This window comes from Vigna unguiculata, chromosome 3 (genome assembly GCF_004118075.2).
Source record: "Vigna unguiculata cultivar IT97K-499-35 chromosome 3, ASM411807v1, whole genome shotgun sequence".
Taxonomy (NCBI): Eukaryota; Viridiplantae; Streptophyta; class Magnoliopsida; order Fabales; family Fabaceae; genus Vigna; species Vigna unguiculata.
Window position 1 is genome coordinate 16,295,172 of NC_040281.1, and position 26,498 is coordinate 16,321,669.

Here is a 26,498-nt window from a genome sequence, read left to right on the forward strand (position 1 = left end):
GGTGATTCTAGTTTATGCATATTTTAATTATCAATAATGTTATAATATGATTAGCATCATTATGTTTATGTTTGTGTATTAGTTGATCTCCTAAAGGAGAACATTAGTATGCATAGAATGGTTGTTTATGTTTGAATATGTATTTACGTTTAGTTTTATGACTCAAAGCATTAATGTTAGACATGTGTTAATTGCAGTCTTTGTTCCGTATCTTTACACTCGCACACTACATTTGTCCTAGTCTTTAATGGGTTGAATTTCCTTGACTGGAGTGAACAAGTCCAATTTCACTTAGGTGCGTTGGATCTTGATTTGGCTTTTCAAGTTGAAAAGTCGGTTGCTATCACAGATGCCAATAGCAATGAAGAGAAAGCCCATTACAAAGCTTGGGAAAGGTCAAACAGACTTAGCTTAATGTTTATGAGAATGAGCATAGCAAGCAATATTAAGTTAGCTCTTCATAAAATCGATAACGCAAAAGAATTTATGAAATTTGTTGAAGAGCGCTCCTAAAATATTGATAAATCTCTCGCTGGGACATTAACGACTACGTTGACCACCATGAAGTTTGACGGTTCGTGTACTATGCATGAGCATGTGATCGAGATTTCAAATATCACAGCAAGACTTAAGTCTCTAGGAATGGCAGTGGATGAAGGTTTTCTCGTGTAGTTCATTATGAACTCATTACCATTTGGGTATGGTCCATTCCAAATGAACTACAACACCATAAAATAGAAGTGGAACGTGCATGAATTGCACAGTATGCTAGTTCAGGAGGAGACCCGACTAAAGAACTTAGGAAACCACTCTATTCAGTATGTGAAGAATTAAGGAGTTGCTAGAAAGAAAAATTACTAAAAAACAAGGAAAGGGTAAAGGAACACTGAAGATTGACGGGTGCTCAGCCAAAATCCAGAAGAAAAATGACAAATGTCATTTCTGCGAGAAGTTTGGACATTTCCAGAAGGACTGCATAAAGCGTAGAGCTTGGTTCGAAAAGAAAGGTGAGCATAATGCTTACATATGTTTTGAATCAAACTTAACTGAAGTTCCCCATAATACGTGGTGGATTAATTCTGGATGTACGACTCATGTTTCTAATGTGATGTAGGGATTTATTTCAACCTGAACCATAAACCTAAATGAGAAATTTGTCTTCATGGACAATAAAGAGAAAGTTCCAGTGGAAACCGTCGGGACTTATCAGCTAATCCTCGACATTAGATATCACTTAGACCTTATGGATGCTTTTTATGTACCTAGTATCACTATGAATTTAATTTCTTTGTCTAAGCTTGATATTGCTTGATACTCTTTTAAGTTTGGAAATGGTTGTTTCAGTTTGTTTAAGCGTACTTTTACGTTTGGATCTAATACACTTTATGATGTTTTATATAAATTGAATTTGGATAATTTATATGTTGAAACTATTATGACCTTGCATCACAATATTGACACTAAACATAGTTTAGTGGATGAACAATCTGCTTACTTGCGGCATAACGTTTGGACATATTTCCAAAGAAAGAATGCAAATATTAGTAAATAATGAAATCCTAACGGATTTGAATGTTATTGATCTGAATGTGTGTGTGGATTGTATTAAAGACAAACAAAAAAAAAACACAAAGAAAGAAGCCACGAGAAGCACTCTACTTCTTGAAATCATACACATCGATATATGTGGTATGTTTTATGTAAATTCTTTCAATACAGAGAAGTACTTCATCACCTTTAATGAGATTTTTCGCATTATGGACATGTCTATCTACTACATGAGAAATCTCAATCAGTGAATGCCTTAGAAGTTTATATAATTAAGTGGAAAGACAATTAGACAGAAATGTGAAAATCGTAAGGTTTGATAAAGGTGGTGAGTATTATGGAAGATATGATGAAAGTGGACAACACCTTGGGCCGTTAATGTTAGGCACGCCACAACAAATGGTGTATCAGAAAGGCGTAATCGAACCTTAATGGATATGGTTAGGGGTATGTTAAGTAATTCATGTTTACCTGTATCATTGTGGATATCTTCTTTAAAGACTGTCATGTATTTGTTGAATAGGGTTCCTAGTAAAGTTGTTCAAAAGACTCATTTTAAGTTGTGGACTAGTAGGAAACCCAATTTGAGACACTTGCATGTTTGGGGTTGTCAAATAGAAGTAAGAATATACAATCCGCAAGAAAAGAAACTGGATGAAAGAACAATTAGTGAACATTTCATTGGTTATCTAGAAAAATCAAAAGAGTATATGTTTTATTGTCCTACCCATAGTACAAGAATCGTTGAAACTAAAAATGTTCGGTTCATTAAGAATGGTGAAACTAGTGGGAGTGAAGCTTCACGAAATATGGAGATTAAGGAAGTTAGAGTACAAGTTCTTGTAGCTAGTACTTCTTCATCAAGAGTTGTTGTTCCACATGTTGTAGAAACTCACAACAATCAAGAAGAACAACAAATTAATGATCCTGAGGTTAACAATGAACTGATAGTAGAACAACCACAAGAAATAGTATTAAGAAGATCTCACAGAAATAGAAAGAATGACTATGTGGTTTATCTACAAGAGTTAGAAAATGACTTAAGTATTGATAATGATCTAGTTTCATTTTTAGAAGCCATTAATGGTGATAATTCTAATAAGTGGTTAGATGTCATGAAAGATGAGCTTAAATCAATGGCACATAATGACGTATGGGACATTGAGGAATTGCAAGAAGGATGCAAGAAAGTTGGGTGTAAATGGGTCTTTAAGACTAAGAGTGACTCTCAAGGCAATATCCAACCATACAAGGTCTGACTTATTGCCAAAGGTTTTACTCAGAAAGATGACATTAACTATAAAGAAACATTTTTTCCTGTTTCTAAGAAAGATTCTTTTAGAATTATCATGGCATTAGTAGCTCATTATGATCTTGAGTTACATCAAATGAATGTTAAAAATGCTTTTCTAAATAGGGATTTAGAAGATGATGTTTATATGGACAAACCGGTTGGGTTCACTAAAGAAGGAAAGGAACACAAGGTGTGTAAACTATTAAGAGATTAATATATGGACTTAAGCAAGATTCTCTGCAATGGTATCTTAAGATCAATTATACTACTGTGTCATTTGGATTTAAGGAAAACACTATTGATCGGTGTATATATCTAAAGGTCAGTGGAAGTAAGTTTATATTTTTGATTTTGTATGTTGATGATATCTTGCTTGCAACTAATGATCTTGGTCTATTAAGTGAGACTAAGAGGTTTCTCTCTAATAACTTTCAAATGAAAGATATGGGTGAGACATACTATGTGATAGGAATAGAAAATTTCATGATAGATCACAAGGACTGTTAAGTTTGTCTTAGAACGCATATATTAATAAAGTTTTAGAGAGATTCAAAATGGATAATTTTTCAATACCTCTCATTCCAATACAGAAAGGAGACAAGTTTAGTCTCATGCAATGTCCAAAGAATGATTTGGAACAGAAACAGATGGAAAATATCCCTTATGCCTCTGTTGTTGGGAGTTTGATGCATCCTCAAACATGTACAAGGCTAGATGTTAGCTTTGCAATTGGTATGCTTGGTAGATACTAGAGTAATCCAGGACTAGAGCATTGGAAAACAACAAAGAAAATTTTAAGATACATATAAGGAACAAAGAATCAATGCTTACTTATAGAAAATCTGATCATCTTGAGGTGATAGGTTATACAGATTCAGACTTTGTCAACTGTGTGGATACAAGAAAGTCTACATTTGGTTATGTGCATCTTTTAGCTAGAGGAGCGATTTCATGGAAAAGTGTGAGGTAGTCTGTCATTGCTGCATCCACTATGGAAACTGAATTTGTGGCATGCTTTAAGGCTATAGTTCAGGCTAATTGGTTGTGGAACTTTATTTCAGGACTTAGAGTAGTCGATAATATTTCCAAGCCGTTGAAAATTTATTGTGATAATTCTACAACAATCTTTTTTTCTAAAAATGACAAGTATTCCAAAGGTGCTAAGCATATGGAGTTGAAATACTTTTCCATTAAGGAAGATGTTCAGAAATGTAGAGTGTCAATAGAACATATTAGCACAGATCTTATGATTGTTGACCCTTTGACAAAAGGGTTACCATCTAAATTGTATGTTGGCCATGTACAAAATATGGGCATTATGTCAACTAGTGAATGTTAAATGTTGAATGTTAATGTTATTAATGCTTATGTGACACTCTAAGCTCTCTAATGTATAAGTTTCTGAAATCTGTGTTTTCTTCTTTATGTTTATGCATGCAATTATGATGAAGAAAACAAATTATGTTATGTTATTATTTTTGAAAAATGACATTATGTTTGAACCCATTATGGACTTCTCATTTTAAGGTCATATTAAAGATAAAGGAATGATACAATAGTACATGGAAGGGATCATGTCGACCGAATGATGTGTGACCGTCATGACTATTAAAATTTTTATATCTTTAATTATGAATAATGATGAAACCAATTTATGTAAGGTCTTTTAATGCATGTTAGGTTTATGTATTAAATCACATAATGTTATGACATCATATGAGTTGAGTGGGAGAACGTTAGAATTAATTGACGAATTAATTCTATTATGTGACTCATTTGAAATATTATGATGAACCCAATTGTGATTTAATAAAATTTAAGAACCTATCAGTTATTATTGGTTATAATTATGAGAAATGATAATAAAATAAAATAAAAACCAACTTGATGGATGTTGGTTTATAAAAGGGATTGAGGTTCTGTCTCTGACCATAAGGTTCTTTTCATAGTAACTCATTAAGAACGTGTGAGAAGAGAAAAGAAAGACAGAGAGATAGATTGAAAAAACGGTGGTTGGAGAGCACACAAATTACAAATTGAAGAATGTATACTCACAAGATCTCTTATGGATTAAGGTTAGTGCTCTATTATGTTTTATGATGTGAGAATCTTAAATCTTAAAGATCCTTAATTGTTTTACATATTTATCTAGCGGGTAGGGTACGAGAGAGTACTGTATTTGTTTCGTTGACATCCCTAGATAATGTATGTACCGAAAATCTTCCTGGCATAAGGTTTAAATAAATGTGTCTCATCAAAATACTTCTACATGTAAGATTGTTCATGAGATCTTCTCTCAAGCAAATTGTAATTATTTTTCACATATTTTGTCATGTAATTAAATACTTAGTTGCCATGCAGTAGACAAGAATGTGACTAGTTGCAATGCAATAGACAGTGACTATCACTCATGTTATTATGTGGTGCATTAGATGGAAATTATAACCATAGGCTATGTGACAACTCTTTTGTTACAAGTTTGTAACTCTACTTGAATTTAAGTTTACGTTTAACTTCATTTGTAGAAACTTTGTAAACACTTGGAGATCCCCGTACCATTTCCTCCTAAAAAAGCGACAAAATATATGTCAACAAATGGAAATACAATTTATAGAACTTGAAAATATCTGTATTTCTTTTTAAATATTGTTATAAAGTACCATCTTTTATTTATAATTCATGTTTAAAGTCATCAGTCCCAATAAGAAGGGATGTTGAAAATCCAAACTTTCAACTACAATCTTATTAACATTGATTTTAAAATTGATATTAAAAGATGCATAGAACTATGTTAGATGAGTTTTCTTTAACAATGTATTTAATAACTAACCAATTCAATAGCATATTTTAAATGACTCAAATAGTTAGGCTTTAATGAAATAATTATTAAATGATGAACATCGTATTTAAATATTACTTAAATATCATATATCTTGTACTTGAGTTGCAATTTAATATTTTGAATATTATTATAATATATTTATACGTAAATAATTATGGATTTTATCACATATTTCCCAATATATTTCCAAAAGAAGTTATAACATATACATAAATTAAACATTGGTTTTATAATATTAATGATAATACACGCAGTGGCAGATGTTAGTTGTGCTCTACGGACCATGGCCCCCTTAAATATAGTTATAATCAATTTCATTCTTTCTTCTCTTATTTTTTATCAGTTCTTTTCTATTTTTTAAGATAAAAAATTAATACTTCCTCTTAATAGTGAAATATTAGTTTAATGTTTTATATTTTTTTCATCTCATAAATTTTTTGTATACATTCTTTTTATGAATATAGATGAAAAATTTATGAATTATATGTTTTTTTATAACCATTTTTTAATTATAATTACTTGATTATCATATACTTTTCTTTTAGTAATTATTTTCTCAATTTTTTATTAGATTTTGATAAATTATTTTTTTGTCTTAATTTTATTAAATAGATATACTGATGAAGAATAAAATAATACATTATTTTTAGAGATGATAAATGAAAATGAAAGCATTATTTAGTTATTCACATATTTTCATAAACACGTTACTAAGGATCCAATTGGTAAATCAATTGGAACCTTTCTTACGATTCAAAGAATTACAAATTGAAAGTTTCATATTAATTCTTTAGAATTAATTTCAAAAAAATGTTTTTCAATTTGTAAATATAAAATAAAATTAGAAAAACTTATTTAAAATAAATTTTATATCAAATACAATATCAAAACTATTACTTTTATAAACCGCACACGAATTGTTAGGGCATGAAGTTGAATATTGATTTTATATATATATATATATATATATATATATATGCAAAATGATTTTTGAGTGAGAAGAAAAATTGTGTAGTTTAATTCTTTATAAAAGACATATAAAATCAATTATAAATATCTCACTTTTTTTATCGCTTAAAATATAACGTAAGTGATCTTTTAACTTCGATAATATTTATATTGGATCTCAAACTAATATATAATGTAAGAGAGAAAAAAATAAAACTTAAATTAAAATATAAAACTAAATTCTTATTTCAGAATTAATTATTGATATAAAACTCTAGTATATATGATCACAAAATAATGCAAAAATTACATCTAAATATGTTTTTATAAAATTACTATTTTTCATTTTATTCTTGGAAACTAAAAAGCTTAAAGAAATGAATCCACAAGCTTGTTGGTGAGTGGGCGTGCTTTACACATGGCCTTTAATGGGATTAACCTGGACAAAGTGAACCCACTTTCCTCTCTCATATCGAGTTCTCTGTCACCAACTAGTTTCCAATCGAAGCACTGAATCAATAATCCCAAAGTCAAGCAGAGTGCACGCATAGCCAAGCCTCCTCCTGGACAAGCCCTTCTTCCCAACCCGAACGCAATTAGCTTCTCCAACTCACCTTCGTTTTCAAATCTTTCAGGCTTGAAACTTGTGGCTTCACGCCACACTTCAGGGTCCCTGTGAATGGACCAAGCATTTATCAGCACTATAGAGTCTCGTGGAACTTTGAATCCCCCAATAATGCACTCTTCTGAGGATGAGTGCGGCAACAACAATGGGGCAGGTGTATACAACCGAAGTGTCTCAAAGATGATGTTTTTAAGGTAAGGTAGTTTCGATAAGTCAGACTCCTCCAACAAACACTCTTGTCCCACATGTGTGTCCAATTCATCCCTTGCCCTCTGCAACACCTCTGGATGCTTCAGCACACAAGATAATGCCCACTCTAAAGTTACAGCTGATGAATCAGTTCCAGCAACCAGCATGCCCTATAAGTTCAAAAGGCCTTAAAATTACATAGAATAGAGTAAAACAAAAGAAAAACAGTATGAAACAGAGAAAACTTTTACCAAGGCAAGGCCTTTGATGATTTGGTCAGTGTAATAATCAGGTTGCGATTCCTGCAAACTCAGGAGATGATCCACCATGGTAGTTGCACTTTGCTTCTTGCTGCGGTGTTCTTCCAGGAGTCCATTCAAGAAGGTGTCAGTTTTGGAACTGATCTTCTTCAGCCTCTTCTCCAGATTTTCAAAATCAAACAGCCTCAGTAAGGGCATGAAATCGTTCTTGTTATTGGCGCCGGCAAGCTTCAGAAGCTCCGAAACCATGGCCCTGAACTGCCGGGCCTCTTCCACATCGGCCATGTCGCAGTCGTCGCCGTAGTACCTCTTTCCTGAGATCATCCTCATGATGTTGTTGAACGTCATGTCGTAGAACTTGGAAGTGAGTTCCACTTCGGCGAAGTCGCTGGACGCGTCCTCGGCGAGCTTCCGAATGAGTCTGTGCGTTTCGTCCCTTCGAATATCGGCGAAGGTGTTGATGCGGTGGGTGGAGAGGAGTTCGAGGGCGGTGATGCGGCGGAGGTTGCGCCAGTGGTGGCCGTAGGGGGAGGAGCCAAGGGTGGTGTAGTTGTAGAAGATGTATTTGCCGGAGAGGAAGCGGGGGCGGTTGGCGAGGGCGACGTCGTTTTTGGTGAAGCAGTGTTGGAAGAGGGAGTGGGAGGAGACGACGACGACGAGGCGTGATCCGAACCAGAGGGAGATGACGTGGCCGTAGTTGTCGGAGAGGGCTTTGAAGGTGCGGTGGAGTGGGCGTTTGAGGTGGTGGAGGTTGCCGATTATGGGGAGAGACGGTGGACCCGGTGGAAGGTTCTGGAACTTTCTGGCTTGGAGAAGAAGCTGGAAAAGGAAAAAGAGAAGGAGGTAGAGGAGAGAGTAGGATAAGATGGAAAGAAAAGGGATCTCCATGGGAGTTGCCATTGATGCTTCTTGCTCTTGTGTTTTGTCTTTGCCAATTCAACTACTTATTTATAGTACTCCATTCTTGCCCAATCACCTTGCATGCATGGCATGGTGCAAATATGCATTTTTTATTTTTATTATTGTACATAAAAGATAAGTTAAAATTGTTTGGTAAATACTTTTTGTTTTTTATATAAAAATACACCCAAAACATGTCATTTAAAATATAGGAGACTAGATGAAGACATGGAACAAATAAATACTATAATTTGTTTTTATTAAGATTGGTTATTCTTGAAATCCAAAATAGTTATCCAGTGAGCACTAAGATACTCTTCTCTGTAAATGTGAGAGATTTAGATGTGTTAATTTTCATATACGAACTGGTGTTTCAAGGTATATGAACCTCTAAAACCGATTGAAAATGGTTTCTATACCTTACGAACTACTTTTAGGGGTACAAGAGTCCAATAGATAGATTTTAAAACAATTACAAAATTGATAATAGGGTAGACTTTTTGTAAGTTATCTCACCTTAATACGATTTTTAACTCAATTTATATTATAATACACGGAAGTCATGTTAAAATGATTTTATTTTTTCATAACAAAATTATACCAACTGATACAACTTGTCTATTTTTATAATTTTTTTAAAATTTATTTATTTTAATAATTTTCACAAAGGATTACACCGTTTCATCACTTTTTCCCAAGAAGGTTTCCTAAAAAAAGTAATTATCTTTATTATTCCCAAAATTATCAATCCTATTAACATGTTCGGTTATCTTTACCTGAGTCCAAGTTTTCTATTATTTTTTATGTTATTTATTTAATATACTTTTAAAATATATTAATTTTGTTGGTAAATTTTAAGTTATTATTTTATTTTTAAGTCATAACACAAAAAATACAATAAAGAATCAAAATTCTACTTATTTTATCATAATCTTTTAATCATATCAACACATACCAAAACACTTCTAAAATATGTTAAGTTCTACTGAATTCAATATATATGTTAAAATTTTCAAAATTTAAATCTAGAAAATATTAAAGTTATCGATATCATTATTTGTGTGACTTTTAGAAATATTAGTAAGGTAAAAAAAAATGGTAAAATAATAAGTAAGAACATAATTAATTATTGAACCTAAAGAGAGTGAGTAAGCGTGCTTGGGTGGAGACAGGGCTTGGAATAAAAAAGGGACTCGAGAAGAGCATTAGTGCTGGGAAAAATTCAGATTAGGGGAGTTCCACTTCGTGTTTTGATTTTAATCGTATGAATATGTATTGTATGGAATGCTTGAGGTGTATGTCCTTGCCATGCTCGAGTTCTTTTTGCATTTCTGGACTTTTCAGAAACTGTCTGGCGGCACATGAACTGCCGCCAGGCAACACATGTGTCTGAACCTAGTTTTCTAGGATTTCCTATAAACTGTCTGGTGACTACGTGCGACCCACCAGGCGACATGTACTATTATGTGTAGTTTTTGGTTTGTGATGATTTCTGTTACATTTGAGATGCTCGAGTTGATTCATTACGTATGCGTGTTTGAATTTGATTATGGATAATTGCCTGCAAGTAAATTCTCATTGATATAATATGTATTTTTGCATGAATTTGGGATTTGGATTCATGATGGAAATGGAATATGATGAGATATGATTTTATGTTTATGATTGGAGTGTTGTTTTATGGATAATTTCTATCTTAAAACTTTGGTTAGACTTCCTTTTGTGACAAGTGATAACTGTTTTTTCACATTTTTCTTTACCAATATTTTAATATTTCGTGACAATTTCTTATCACAAAATATTATATTTCAGTAGTATTAGTGTCATTGATCATGGTTGACTAGTGTTTCATAATTATGATGCACATGACTAAGTAGTGAATAATTTACGTCTAAATGTTGTACAAATAAGCTTAAATAGTGTAAATGGAGTTTATGCATTGTCCAATAATGATTAAGTCAGATTTTTTTTTTACAAAAATGGGCAGATTTAAAATTTAAAATATATTACAAATTTTGAGCAAGTCGTCCATGGAGATCACAAATTCATTAACAGAAATCCTCTTGCAACCACATGATTTCTAAGTCAAAGTAAAAAGAAATGAAAGTCGTGTTCAAACAAAAGACTTCCAAAAGGATAAATGGAAAGAAATGTAAGGAAAGGATATGAAACCTTGTTTCAAAAGGATAAATGGTTTAGGGAGATAGATTTGGAGAGAAAGCATCAGAGACTGTATCAAAATTTAGTTGATAAAGATGGGAGAGTTGAGAGTATTGGAACATGGGTTGGAAACTAGTGGAAGTAGAGATTTTGGTGGAGAAGAGAGTGGTTTGAGTGGGAACTTGTTCAACTCAACCATTTATGCAAGAAATGTCTTTAGTGAAGGTACAAAAGGAGACAAATGATAATTGGGTCTGGAAAATGGAAGTCACATGAACTTTTATAGTAAAATCAGCATACAAAACCTTACAGGATAACTTGAAACATGGTGCTGGGAATTTTTCAGTAAAATATAAAAGTTGACAGTGAAATCAAATGCAATTCATTCCATAGGGAGGTTGGGCCTAAATAGATTTGCAACAAAAAATAACCATGGCAGAAGACAAATCAGTGTAGGAAATACTATGTGTGCAATGTGTAGGGTTGTATAGGAAACAAGTTGATAATGTTATTTTCTACCCTTTATTTGTCTTATGTTTTGTGAATAAAATAAACTCTTTTCTAGATTTTGTCATGTTTAATCCTCAAGTTTTCTTGTTTTTGCATTGTTTATGTATTTTCGTTGTTTTATGTTTGTTTTACCTCTAATCTCTTTTTTAAGTGTACAAAACAAATGAATAAGAATCATTTGTAGTGGAGGAAAATAAGCTAGAACGACAAGAAAAGATGAATTTGGAGCAAATACTTGTGTCGGGTGTAACAAGAGTCGCATCTAGCGCTAAAAAGTGAGAGAGCAAATTCTCATTGATATGATAAAATTCTCTCCCTTCTCCTCCTTAGGTCTCAACCTTTATCCATGGTGTTTCCCCCTTTTGGGTTCGAAGGGGATAAAATCTACAGTTTGAAGGAGTTGATGCGAATGGAATACACAAATAAAGTTTGGAGCAATTGTTAGATGCCTTAGGAAAGGGCTTTCTTCTTCTCTTTGGTTCTAATTTCTTCTATTTCTCTTCAATTTGTAAACCCTGAGTTCTATACCATGGAGAGATAAACCTATCTGTTGAGATTAGATGTAATAAACATATTTCTTATGTATTTTACAATGTTAATACATGTGTTTTTCATTTCTATTTTAGTATTTGATTTTTATGCTTAATGTTTGTTGTTGCTTGATCACCAATGACTTAATTTTTGGTTCTTGAGATGTTGGAAAATGTTGTTTGAACCTAAAATTAAAATTAAATACCAAATAGTGCTTGTATCTAAGGATAAAACATGTATCTAAACTTCATGGAGTTGTTAATGTTATTAATCCTACATATAAAGCTTCAGAAGTACAAGATCAAACTATGTTGGTTTGGCTTTAGTCTGTGCTTTCCAAATTTGTTTTCTCTCGTGTTCTTGGCTAACTCATTCTTATGAGGTTTAAGAGAAAATCCTTGAATATTTTAACCTTCAAGTAAGTCTCGCGCAAGACAGTTGTGAACTGCTATGTGAGTTGTCAAACCTGAATCTAAGTCTATTGAAGATTATATAGACTAAATCAAGAATTATATTGATGAGCATGTTGGTGTTGAATTTCCAGTTCGCCACGAAGAGCATGTGGATGCAATTCTGGAAGGCCTTCCATTAGACTATGCTTCTGTTCTTTTTGTTATAGAGAGCAAGAAAAGACCTCTTTCCATTACTAAGATTGAAGCTTTTTTGTATGGACATGAAACCATGCTCCATCATTATGAACAAGAGAATCATAAATTAGTCACACCATTACTGAATTTTACTCAAGGATCTTATGCTAGAGGTGCTACTAAACAAAGACAATTATCATGGTTTTGCTCGTAGTGGTAGAGAACCTACTAGGGGACATGGCAAGTTTGATAATTTTCAATGAAAAATTTGTCTTAAATTTGGTCATATAACCAATGTTTGCCACTTCAAATTTGATGTATCTTATTATCCCACATGAGTCATTGTTCTTCATTGATCCTGCCACATAACAATCTATTCCTTATTCTACTAGCTCGTACCAGACTTCCAATACTTGGGTGAATCTAAATCTTTAATCTAATATAAGTTCATGACCTAGTACTATGTTGTTGCAATTTAATCCTCCCGATAAAGGCAACTCTTCCTAGATACCCAATTCTGGTGCTAGTATTCATGTGATTGGTGACTAATTAAATATTAAACAACATCAACAATTTGATGGACTTAATCAAATTTTCATTGGAAATGATGCAGGTTTGAGAATTAACAATGTTGGTTCATCTTCTTTTATTTCCCCTTATCATTCTAGAGTCTTGTTTCAATTAAACAATTTGTTGCATGTTCCATCTCTAACTAAAAATTTATTGAGTCTTGTTAGTCAATTTGTAAAGTATAACTCTATGTTTTCGAGTTTTATTTTGACAGATGTTTTGTCGAATCTCAGGGGATGAATAGAGTTCTCCTCATGGTGTGTGGTGTTGATGGCTTGTACTATTTCACAATGTTCTTTTGTAGTCTCTTCCTATGTCAATAAATATTGTGTCTAGTAATGTCAGTAAGTCTAACTTTGTAAATAATAATGTCTACTTGTAGCCTAACAAATTAGGACATCCCAATTGTCATGTAATGCAATTTGTTTTCAAAAATTGTAATTTTTTTATCTAATGTGAATAAATCCAGTCTTTGTAAATCCTATTATACTAGAAAATCTCACATAATACCCTTTTGTGAATCTAGTTTTGTATATTCTCCTTTAGAACTTATATTTACAAATTTATGGGAACCTGCTTATATTTCATTTGATGTAGGATATAAATACTATATCTCATTTGTTGATGCTTTTTCTAGATAGACATGGATTTTTCCTACCAAATATAAATTTGACACTTTATCTAGCTTTCAAACTTTTAAGAAAATGATTGAGTTGTAGTTAAAAACTAAAACTAAGAGTATTTAATTTTGGTTGGTATGATGAATTAGTGTTCATTTACTACTTTTCCAACTAATCATGGCATTGTTGATAGACTTATTCGTCCTTACACTCACCAACAAAATGGGATTGTTGAACGTAGACATAGACATAGTTCAATTAGGGCTTGGATTGTTACATCATGCCTCTCTTCCTTTAAAGTTTTGGGATTATGAATTTGTCATTGATGTGTATCACATCAATAAATTTCTTACGTCTTCTATAAATTTTTCTATTTCATATGCTATTTTGGTCAATAAAAATCCTAATTTTCATTTTCTCAAAAGATTTCGGTGTTCTTGTTTTCCACTCTAAAGGCCATATAAGTCTCAATCTTGATTTTAAGTCTGAAGCGTGTCTTTTCTTAGGATATTCTCAATTACATATAGGTTACAAGTATCTTCTTTCAGTGGTTGTATATTTTTCCAAAGATGCTTTGTTTGATGAACACATATTTCCTTATTCTAATCTATTTCCCAAAACATCTAATTCCATTAAGGATGTTAGTCAATACTTTAATTTAAATCCTAATTTCATCACCTAAACAAACTGAAATTCTAGCATCTCCTATCTCTACACCTAAAGTTTCTCAGTCTCACTTTGTCTTCACATTAGAAGCATCTCTTGTTATTTATGATGTTGTTGTTTCCTCGTCCTCTTAATCTTAGGTTCCTCCTGCATATGTAGTTCAGATCTAAATCAAGCATTTTTCAACACAGAGTTCATCCTTCTTAACGATAAAGATTGGAAAGTTGTTATACAACAAGAATATGATGCTTTACTACATCAACACACATGGGATTTAGTGTCCTTGTCTTTTAACTAGAAGGAAAATGGTTATGAATGGGTTTTTCGAGTCAAGAAAAATGTTGATGGCTAATTTAATAAATATAAAGCTCGATTGGTAGTAAAGGGGTTTCATCAAATGCAAGGCTTTGATTTTCATGAAACATTTTCTCCGGTCGTCAAACTTGTTACCATTCGCATCATTTTAACTATTGTTCTCTCTTTTGATTGGTAGTTATTTCAGTTAGATGGCTTTTTGAATGGTGTTTTGGAAGAAACTTTATATAAGTAGCAACATCCTAGTTTGGAAGTGACTAACAAGTCTCTTGTTTGTAAATTGAATAAGACTCTTTATGGGTTGAAGCAAGCACCCAGATAGTGGTTCGCCAAGTTACTCTTCATCAGTTTTGGTTTATCAACAGTTGTAATACCTCTTTGTTCATTTATAAGAAAGATTTAGAGGTTCTTTATCTCTTAATTTATGTTGATGATATTATCATCATTAGCAATTTTGTTTCTCTCATCCATCATGTTACATCCAAACTTCATGTTACATTCTCTTGAAAACAACTTGGTCACTTGCATTATTTTCTTGGTCTTGAAATCAATCATTTATTAGAAAACTCAATCGTGATGACCCATACCAAATATATATGTGATCTTCTTAATAAAACTAATATTGTAGAAGCTCATACTATATATCTACTCCCATGGTCTTTAATTGCAAGTTGTCTAAACAGTTGGTCAATGGTTGGGGTGTTGCAGATTTTTTTTTTTTTTAACATAGCACACATGAAGAGAAAAAAATCCAGATAGCACACTATTTTTCAAATTTACCTACGTAACACAATTTTGGGTGCAGGTCTGAACACGATTTTTTAAGCACTTTTTTTTTCTATAAACAGTTGACATTTATTCAAGTATTATTTGATAATTTTTATATATTTGATATTAATATTCATTTGGTATTATATACTCAATAATATTATTTTTTTAAGTATTTAATTAATATTTCCAATAATAAATAAGCTCAGCAATGTAGAGTATACTAGTTTTTCCAAAAGTAATGGCAATAGAATAGAAATTACATACTCACTGAAAATGAGAAGATAAAAGTAAAATTTTACTACAAAATTAAAAATACAATACATTATCATCCAAAATAACAACTAGAAATATCAAAATCCAGAAAATTTAAGAGTGTTAACAAACAAGTATGTGAATAAATATATATTATAACTTATTATATTTTATCATGAGCAGACATAGTTAATTTATAGGCATTTAGACATGATCTCTCAACTACGTACATTCAATATAATCACTATCTAAACCATAATTAATAAATTCTATTGCATGTGAGAATTATTAAACATTCTCTTAACCTTTTCCACTTTTCTAAGACACTTCTATTCTAGTAACACAATTAAATGCAACAACCCCCGATAAAAAGAATGTGATGGAATTTGTCTGAGTAAAAATACACGCAGTCATTATATGTAAGTTAGATAGTGATAGATTATTATAGTGCAATGAACTTAGGTACTTTGGATTTGGATTATATATGATAAGAACAAAAATATAAACTGAAATAGCTTTTCCGTTATTTCCTTTATTATTAAAGTAATTGAAGGCCGGTCCCTGGTTGCTTTTGACGAGTAGCATTGGCCACAAAATGAGTCCACGTGTTCTTCATTCTCTACTAATTATTCCTCTTGTGATGTGATCATGACACAATATGTTCATCCATCCATTATTATTTAACTTTTTTTTTCTATTTCTAAAAAAAATATATATATATGGTTGAGAGTGAGAGAGTGTCTTTATCAGTGATTAGAAAAACACATTTACATGTACATACGAGCTCTATGTTTTATGGTAAATAATCATTTTACAATTAATACGTTAAGATTTTGTCAAAAAATACTATACTCTAATTTTATTCTCCATTTTTTGTTTTTTCGACAAGACAGATTAATCCCAAAACCTTTACCTAACAACGTAATAGTTTTAGAGGAATAAAATATGTACTGAAGACATAATATATATCGCAATCATATGAAAAAAGACACATATGTAGAAGAGGATGTGTGAGATCTTAGATATCATCCACAAGACAATAATGTTGCATGCCGGCAAATACTATGATGTGGATGATTGCAACTTCCAATTTCGCATTATATTTTCTAACTCAATCCAAATATATTTGTCTCCTTTCTATCAGTTACTAAACATTTTTTTATTTATAAAATTGTAGTGTTGAGTTCAATTTTCTTTGTAAGATATCTATATTTAAATAACGCTTTTATTCTACTTTTATTTTGTTTTTTTTTTCTTTTACACTTCAAATAGTTGTTATTATACAATAAAAAACTAACCCAAGCGTGTGGTCATTGATACCAAAGAAAGAAGAAAAAACAAAGTTTACAAATAAACAATAAAAATAAAATAAATAGGACAAGTGATAATAGACAAATGAGAATCAATGGCTGTACTTACAGTTAAAGTGCTATAAAATTCCTTTAATTGTCTAATTGTTCAAGTCTTTCTGTTTGTCCTATATGTGAAGATAGATTCGTTTTAAGAAGAGGATGATCAATTTCCCTTCTTAACCAGATATTGCTATTATTTAATTTGTATTTTTCATAAAAATAAAGGGGAAAATAAGTAAAGGGGAGTGTTTTTTTTTTTCTTTTCATTTTCAATAGTGTGAGAGGCTTTAGAATTTTACTTCAATAAATCAATATATTATATTAATGTCATTATATATTAATATATAAATATGTTTTCGCTTTCCTATCAACATTTTTTTAAGTATTTTAACATTTTCTTTCTTTTGAATTAGGTATTTAATAAATTCATTTTTTTTGGTTGAGTCTTATATATTATCTTTGTCAATTTTACAACTTGTGTATTTTATATATTCAATTTCTTCTATTATATATATATATATATATATATATATATATATATTGATCTAATATATCACCGTATGATAAAAAAAACATATAGGCTCTTACAATAAAAAGTATTATGAGACAAATTAAATAAAAATTTAGACAAAAATAAATCTTTTTTTTTCATGTATTTTAACCGAAATTTTTAACTTATTCAATATTTTAAAAAAATTAAATACTTAAAACAAAAGTTAGTAAAAAAAAACCTGAAACCTGTTAGTTTTCTATACTAATAAATTGTTTATATTATATCATTTATATTATGTGCGATACATAATTTTTTTGGGGAAGGTAAGGGATGATGGTATTTCATTTACATAATTAAAATTTAGACTTTTAAATAAAATTGTATGGTCATAGATGATGGAGATATACTTGTAATATCCCATTTTAATAGCTAAAAACTACTAAAATAAAACATTTCATAATTAATATTCAGAAACACAAATAATTCAAAAGCTATAAGATTATTACATGCATCTCAAAATATAACTACAACATCATGAATGTTTAACGTTCCAAAAATTAAAGACAAATTTGTAACATAATCTAACATCTCAAACAATTGGTTCTCCTCCTCAAGAAGCATCTCTACACGTGTATCTTAATCTACTCACACCAATAAAGTGATCATTGTAAAAGAAAAAAACAACAAAAGACAAGACAAACAACAAGAGCATAACCTAATTTGCAAAAGAAACATCATATATAGTTGAACATGTTATATCACTATACAATGCACTTCAAACATACATATAGATATAAAACACTTGGTTTAAAGACTCTTTTAGACTCAATTATTTAGATAATTGCATTAATGTCGAACTGTTTGGAAGTTTTGCACTTGTAATGGACACCTTTCACCCACAAGGTTAGTGCTTTTCCTGAACTATAAATTTATTCTTAGACAAGACCTTCTAGTATTCTCACCACCTAACTCATCATCTCTATATGAGTTTGAATGGTTAGTAGAGTGTTAGGATAACATCCATTCTTAATCCCAATGCCTACCCTAACAAATATACTTCACAAGGATTTTCCTCCTTGGAAATCAATTCATCCTCACAGTTCATACCTCATTAGATTCCAAAAGTTCATACATCATCAAATAATCATTTATACAACTATATACTTAAAAAAAATCCTTTATATAATTTAAAATACAAGTTGGAAGTAATCCAACTACTATCTAGCACCATTCATTACTGCCTAGCACAACTCAACCACAAAAGTCCTTGGAAGAGTAGCGCCTAGCATCAGCCTCGACGCCTAGTGCCAGCCTCGATGCCTAGCGAGCCTAGTGGTGGCCAACAAGATCCCCTCTAGAACTCCTGGGATTTAATTAACTTTTTTTACACCCAGCGAACCTAGTTGACGCCCGACGGCACCAAGTTAGTGAGCTCTCTAACTTTGTGTCGCCTAATGAACTCTCGCCCATCGACAACCAAACTAGAGAAACCATTGTTTAAATGACGCCCAATGCTATCAGTGACGCCCGACGTCATCTCAACACCCATAACTTACCTTTTTGAGCTTGAATTGAGTAATTTGACATCTTAGTTAATACCCACTTTATAAACTTCAAAATACCTTAAAATTTCAGGTTCTAGCTTAGGAAATGCCATATTACTCATACATAACACAACTCAAATGCACAAAATCAGAAATTTTGACAGTTCTATCATACCACACATACTCTGCCATGGTATCACAAATTCAACAAACTAAAAGTTAGTACAAACCTATTCAAGCGGTAATTCCAAGCTCAAGACCACAAATTCCTAATTTCAATCAACAATTACCTAAAAGCATGCATATCATAAAAGTTAAAACTTAGCTTTCCTCACCTATTCTTGACAAGTCTAGCTGTTATAACTCTAAAACCTCTCTAATCCCACAAGATGTTTTATCTACACATAAAAACATCACAAAAATAATCAGGTCATACCATTATGATCATTGATCAACAAAAACTCATAGAATATTCAAACAACACATGCAACCAAAAAGAGATTACATGCAAACTAGAATATAGATTTGACCAAGGGAAAAAAGAGTTGAAATTCAACTTCATCAAACGAAAAAATTGATCATACAATAAGGAAGAACTCACCAAGAGAATCATTATGGTGTTCTCCAATCTTCAAACAAATGAACAAATAATAGGAAAGTTTATAAAGAAAAAAGATAATTATACAAAAGTTATTTCTAGAGAGATATTGTATTTTAAAGTAATGAAACTCGTTATAAATTATTTTTTTATAGTTAAGCATTTTAATATTAAAATGACTGAGTCTCACTATTTCAAAGACATAATCAATTCTAAAATATTATTTTTTAGTCTTTACATATACATTATCTTCATCATGTAATTACTATTATATTAATATTTGTCTTCACATTGTAACTTGATAAGTCGTATTTCGGTATATTAATATTTCATACTCATCGATCAAAATATCTTTTCGTTTCATTATAATTTTATATTTCATACTCATCAATCAAAATATCTTTTTCATTTAACAGTTTCAGTTAGGTAGTGTAGTTTCTTTTAGAATCATATCTTTTAATAAAAAAAATCAAGTATGTGAAGTTGTTATTTGTTCTCATTAACTATCTTTAAATTTATTAACTTTAACATTTTGTTAACAATCGTGTGAAGTTATTGGATATAGGATATAGGGGCCTCTGCATCATTACTCATATTTTTGTAGGTGTTTGAGCAAAGAAGTATGCTCCAAGCTTATGAATCATCATGTCTTTAATCAATCGTTCTCCAATCACTCATCTATGAGGAAATCATCAAATTCTTCGGTTTGACACACATTTGACAAATCTAATACCTCACCATGTCATATCTAACTTGTATAATTTCAAAGAAATTATTTGAAGAGAATGTGTTCCTTAATTTGAATAACTCACTCTTTTCTCAGTCAACAATTAGCAGAAACACACATAAACTTTACTCTATCAACACTAATGTCAACATTATGCAACACATATTGTATATTTTTTCTGGTTGTCTCATACTTGTAATTTATGTTTGTCGAATTAATTTAATCTTGATCCATTTGTACGTTTTGTAATATTTTGTAATATGTACGTTTTTGTAAGTATGTCGTCATTGACATTAAGTGTTATCTAAACATATTTAAATATAATTTTTTTAGTTAAAGTTGTAACCATATCTTATTAAAGAATATTCACTTCTTTTATAAATGATTAGTATATAAATTTTAAGCAACATTTTTTATATTTCACAGAATTTCAGATTTGTATTTAGATTACATAAAATGAAAATGGTAATCAAGCATAATCAATATAAATATAATAAATTGAATTTTAAAAAAATATATAAAATGTAAATTAAATTATACATATTAATGAAGTACTAAAAGATTATTAATTTTTCCGGATTATCCAACTAAACAATTCAAGATTTAATATTTTGAGAAATGATATTCCTTCTCTTATTTTTAAGGGTTAAATATATTTTTAGTTCTTCAACTTTTAGTGAAAATTGGAATTAGTACCTCTAAAAAATCTTGAACCAATTTTGTCACTTAACTTTATAAATACGTGAATTTAGTCCTTTTAATCCTATTTTTAAATTGAAAATAACACGTAACCTTTTATGTTTAATTTCAAACAAAAAATTACGTTTCACTTAATGTAATATAAAGTAAATTTGCCTAACATAAAACATTATTATCAAATAAATTACAAAATTTAATCTTAATGTTAAATAAAATAAAATAAAATAAAAAAGCTAAATGTATATATCTAATAAACAATCCAAACTACTATAATAGTATCAACACAACACCAATCCAAATTGCAACACTGATAACGAAAGAAAAAGAGATGAAGAGAGAAATATAACCCTCTAATTTTCTTATAACCATCATTGTAAAATTTTTAAGATTTAAAAATCCACCGATTGAATGAAAAATGGTTATCGGAAAATTGTTGTCCTATACGGTGAAATCTGATTTTGCATTGGTAATTTATTTTTACTTGAATGTATAGACTTTTCTCAAATGGTGTTGTCTTACTTTTTTTTAAAAGTATTAATTAAGATGATTAGTTCTTCTTTATAACGATGAACGAGTTTGATGAGGTCAACTTACAAATAAATTTGAAGTCAGAGTTATTATGATTGATTTTGATGATGTTGAATCATTACAATCAATTTATAGATGATCATTTTTTTTATAAACGTTTCTCATTTTTAGTATAAAGTTTGTGCATTTGTTAATAATCATTGTACGCTATCATATGGTTGTACAGCATCTTGAAGTAACTCTAACTTCTTGAAAGTTTTGTAATATAGTATATCCATTGAGCTTTGCTAATTATTCTTCTAAACCCATATTCTAATCTTATTTTCAAGCATTTCTATTATATTATTATTTTCACTATTTATTTTCAAATTATTAAAACAAAAAATAAAGTCAAAACAAAATGATAAATTTTTCCATTTAAATTCAAATTCATATTTGGATTGGCTTAATGCATATTTATCACTTAATTTTTACACTTTAGTAATTTTTATCCTAAATTTTCAATTTATAAATTTTATCATCTAAAATCGTAAATTATACACAATTTACTTTTGCTAAGATAACAGTGTCGTAACATAATCAATTTGAGATAACTTTTAGTTCTATCGCAAATTATGCATTTAACATTCAACTCTAACAATTTTACAAACTTTACTATTGAACTTTTAATTACGTATATTTTATCAAAAAATATTAAGTTTCACAATTTTTATTGTTTTTGTTTTCAAATTTTTTCAACAAAGTATATATGTTTTAACTTTCAGACAAGTTAACGTTTTTTAAACAACTTCAACAGAAGGGAAATAAATATAAAATTTAAAATAGTCCTGATATAAAAATATTACTAGAAAATTTATATACTTTACTATGAACCTTCTGAAATACTTTCATAATTTTAAACTTTACAGGTTATTTATTACAATTATTCGCAAAATGTTTAATAAAACAGCTTTTAAATTCGTAGCTTTTATATTTGAATTAACACTTATTAAATTAAAGTAATTCGCTATAATTTTTAAATATATATATATATATATATATATATATATATATATATATATATATATATCTATATGTATGCATGTTCAGAAGCATTACATAAATAGTTTAATACTTCAAAATAAAGATTGGTACACAATTATTTCTGACCCATATAACATGAAATAAAACATTCTAATTTATTAGTAACAATTATACCACACCATTAGTAAATTAATATTCAATTGAGTAAATGATAAAAGTTAAATAAATAGTTTAATATTTAGAATTAAAGATTGTGACACAATTATTTCTAACCCATATAGCATGAAATAAAACATTTTCTAAGTTATTAGTAACATTATATCACACCATTAGAAAATTAATATTCAATTGAGTAAATGATAAAAAATGTAAAATTTTTGAAATGTGTCAAATAAAAAATTGACAAAAGTAACAATATTTATAAAATTAAAACAATCCAGTAATAAAATACATATTTAATTTAAAATATAATACATATTTACTTTAGACTGAAAATATGTATGTATAATTTTAACGCCTGTGAACCTTTAGTAATGACTGTCAATTAAAAAATAATAAAATACGTATAATTTTAAGATTCACATAAAATTTAACGTCGAATATTAAAATTTGTAAAAGTGTACAAGTTTCGTGCTAAATTATGGTATTGCAGAGACACTCTAAAAGTAAATTTCATATAGCAATTCAAATGGCCAGCTAGTTCTTCAAGGCCATTTTCATAAGGGCACAAAAGGACTGAAAAAATTAGACTAAAGAAACTAAGCCTGGTGCAGAATTTCAATGGTTTTTAGCTTACGATAGATTTCAATGGTTTCATCTTCTCTGTCAAAATTTGAACACTATTCATTAATCAAGACAAAAAGCACAGGAGCTCTTCACAGCTTCAATACAATCTACAAAATCAAAACAAAAATCAGTGAAGGTTGATTAAGCCAACCTACAATCCACAAAGCTCGTGCAAAACATGCACAAACAGTTATGCAGGAAAATGCTAGAGATTTTCCCGACTAGTAATGTAATGCAGAGTTAATAATCGGAATAAAGTATGACATAATGTTGGAAAGTTACACTGATTTTCAACAAAACATTTTTTCTATTTATTAAATATCACTTGATTTCATCTTGTATATATGTTCACATATCGAAACAGCATTATATCTTAAATTTATAAGTATTTTCCATATCTTTGTATGTTTATGATATCAAGCATCTAAGGTTCATAGATAGCTACATACGTATTGTAAAGTCAAAATGCCATGACATACCGAATTAGTGACTTAGTTGATCAAGAAGTCTAATAGAATATTTGTTCCCTAAAATGGTTGGATCCTCGGGTCTAGGATCCTTCTAAGCTAGGTGGAAATTTTGAATCCTCGATAATGTACAGGATCCATTTAAAAATTCTGAAATAGTTAAAGAACCAACAAAATAGAAAAACAAGTAACACTTTTCCTAAACTATTTGAAATTTTCAAACAGGTTCCTATTAAAAACTATCATTGATCAGGAATATTACATCTACTTTTGGCAAAATATATAGGACCTACTTACAAAGTTTTCAACTATAGAAACATATTTAAAATCCTAAAACATATCAGAGACTAACAGATCAATTTCACATTCTTAACTAAAAACTAGATATTTGATTAACTTGCATGCCTCTATAAATCTTGATAGTTAAATTTCCAAAATAAGAAACCAATGGATGTAATGTGCAGTGTGTAGATGTAATGTAATAATTCATGCTGCAAATAAATGACATATCATTACCATTCTTTACTTGGAGTCATATTTTGCGCTTCCCAATCTTTCCCTTACCACGGCGCTTGTTTTTAGCTATTTTCAATTTCTTTTTCATTTTCTTCCCTATTCCACCAACAGGCTTTAAGGAAGCCATGGTTTGACTGCCGTCAGCCATCTCCACATCTGAAAAATTTAAAAGCAAACACCACATATTAGATTTTTATTGTAAGGTAATCAGATGCCAAGAAATAACTAAAAAGAAAGTATGAATTTGGGATTTTTCATTTAGCAAAATATTCTTATTATGCAACAAAGCTTTCACAACCATATGGTTGGTGCTCAGAAAGATCACAAATGATAAGCATGATAGAGCAACACCATCTTCAGAACACAGTTCCAATCAGCATAAAGAGTCATGGGTTTAAATGTTGGCTTACTCATGTAGAGCATAGTAAAACATAGTATAAGATCAATTCACTCTAATCAATCTCCATATATATAAAATAACATTATATCACAAAAATCAGCATATAAATCATAAGTACTCAAGAAGAGGGAAGGTATAAAAAAAATTATTAAGTAAAAGAATTGATATGGTACCCATGTTGGTGTTGCTAGTGGAAGTGGTCACATCCATGGTATTTTTTGATTTCGAAGGAACCTCCAACTTTGGTGCAGCAAGAGCAGCTTCCTGGGCAGCCAGCTTAGCAGCTTCTTTCTTGTCATAGAAAGGTTCAACAAGCTCCCTTCGAATTGCCCTCAGCCTCTTCTCCTTCTTTGATCTCAAAGACTTTGCCATTCTCTTGTACTTTCTTTCACCTTCCTATACTTCAATATAGATTTCACAGTATTACTTGGGGCCTGCTAAGAATAAAATTCATCAGTATTAGTAATTCAATTACTTTTTCTATTTAATGAATTCTAGTATTTGGCACAAATCTCACAATTTATTTAAATAAATTCCACTGATTCAGATATTTCAAAATTAATAGGTCAATTTGAATCCCAATTTTAAGAATAGCATCTTGTATATTTGGACGACAAATGAATTCCATGAAATTCGCTGCCCACGTTAGGAGAATTAAAAGCAACAACAATAATCAATCCAATAGTTTGAATTTTGCCTATTATATTTTCTTTTGACTAAACAAAAAAGTCTGTATTATAACTTCGACAAAGACGCCATAGAGTTTATCAAACTACACACATAGGTAGCACTTGGTATCCAACAAAATGAATTAACCTAACACTAACAAGATTTCAGAAGGCACGCATGAAACATGTAAGAAAAAAAATCTAATGGCAATCAAAATCCTTCCCCAAAGTACCCGAAACCATAATATTCAACTAAACTTTACAAAAACTAATCTTGAACAAGTTCAACATCTTTTCTTCCTTTAAAAAGGCAAAACTTGAAAACGAAATTTAATGTAAAGTGAGAACGAACACGAAAACAAGGATGTTTGTTTACCTGCCTTGTTTGGTTTGGTCAGGTTAGTGGAATCAATAGACAGCACCAGCAACGAAAGCAAACTCCGGCTGCGGACTGTGTTCTACGAAAGAGGCGCTCTTTACTGCGTGTGGCTTTGTTAGGTTTTAATATACGAGAAGGAAAATTGCACGAGGACAGAATAGTCTCTTATTTCAAATGGATTATGGGTGGGCCTATATTAAATATTTGAAATTGGGATGGGCTTTCGGCCCAATCTTTCAAGATTTTCAAGCCCTGTTGCATTATTCCTCTAACGAAAAGGAAAAACTAAAATAAAATTAAAAACAATTTCTTAAAATTTTAAAATTCAAATAGTTTTTTTCTCAAACTATTGGTTTGAGCTTCTGTTCTTTTTAAAATTATATGTGTTTGTATTTGTACTGTGTTGTTGTGTTTTTTATTTAGACTAACATTGATACATGGTAACCATTTATTTACAAATGTAAGTTATTTTAATAATATTTAAAATAATATAAGTAAAAAAAATAAAGGATATATATTCATCAGGAACCAATCAAATAATTCTGTATACATTAAAATCACATCATAAAAAGTTGGAAGATTATTAGCATATAGTTTAATTATGGGAAGAATTATAATGAATTCCATGAACAAATCGTGAGATAAAGAGAGCATGCAAAAGAAACTAATTAAACAATGAAAAACAACCATTGACGGGATTGAAAATTTTACAAAAACAAAAAATCAAACA

At 30.2% G+C, this 26,498-nt stretch overlaps 2 protein-coding genes across 3 annotated transcripts; both read right to left on the minus strand.

Moving 5' to 3' along the window:
* Positions 1 to 7,001: 7,001 nt before the first annotated feature.
* Positions 7,002 to 8,594, minus strand: LOC114175001 (isoflavone 2'-hydroxylase-like). Its single transcript, XM_028059752.1, has 2 exons — positions 7,698 to 8,594; positions 7,002 to 7,616 (listed from the first exon to the last, which is right to left on the minus strand). The coding sequence occupies exons 1-2, from the start codon at positions 8,592 to 8,594 to the stop codon at positions 7,002 to 7,004; spliced, it is 1,512 nt and encodes a 503-aa protein (XP_027915553.1).
* Positions 8,595 to 23,129: 14,535 nt separating this feature from the next.
* On the minus strand, positions 23,130 to 25,920 carry LOC114176164. Of its 2 annotated transcripts, none has more exons than XM_028061107.1 (4): positions 25,770 to 25,920; positions 24,895 to 25,155; positions 24,322 to 24,477; positions 23,130 to 23,445 (listed from the first exon to the last, which is right to left on the minus strand). In XM_028061107.1, the coding sequence occupies exons 2-3, from the start codon at positions 25,091 to 25,093 to the stop codon at positions 24,338 to 24,340; spliced, it is 339 nt and encodes a 112-aa protein (XP_027916908.1). In that variant the 5' UTR covers positions 25,094 to 25,155; positions 25,770 to 25,920; the 3' UTR covers positions 23,130 to 23,445; positions 24,322 to 24,337. The 2 variants fall into 2 exon arrangements, with proteins under 2 accessions (XP_027916908.1, XP_027916907.1); XM_028061106.1 differs by having other exon boundaries at positions 25,766 to 25,907.
* Positions 25,921 to 26,498: the final 578 nt, after the last annotated feature.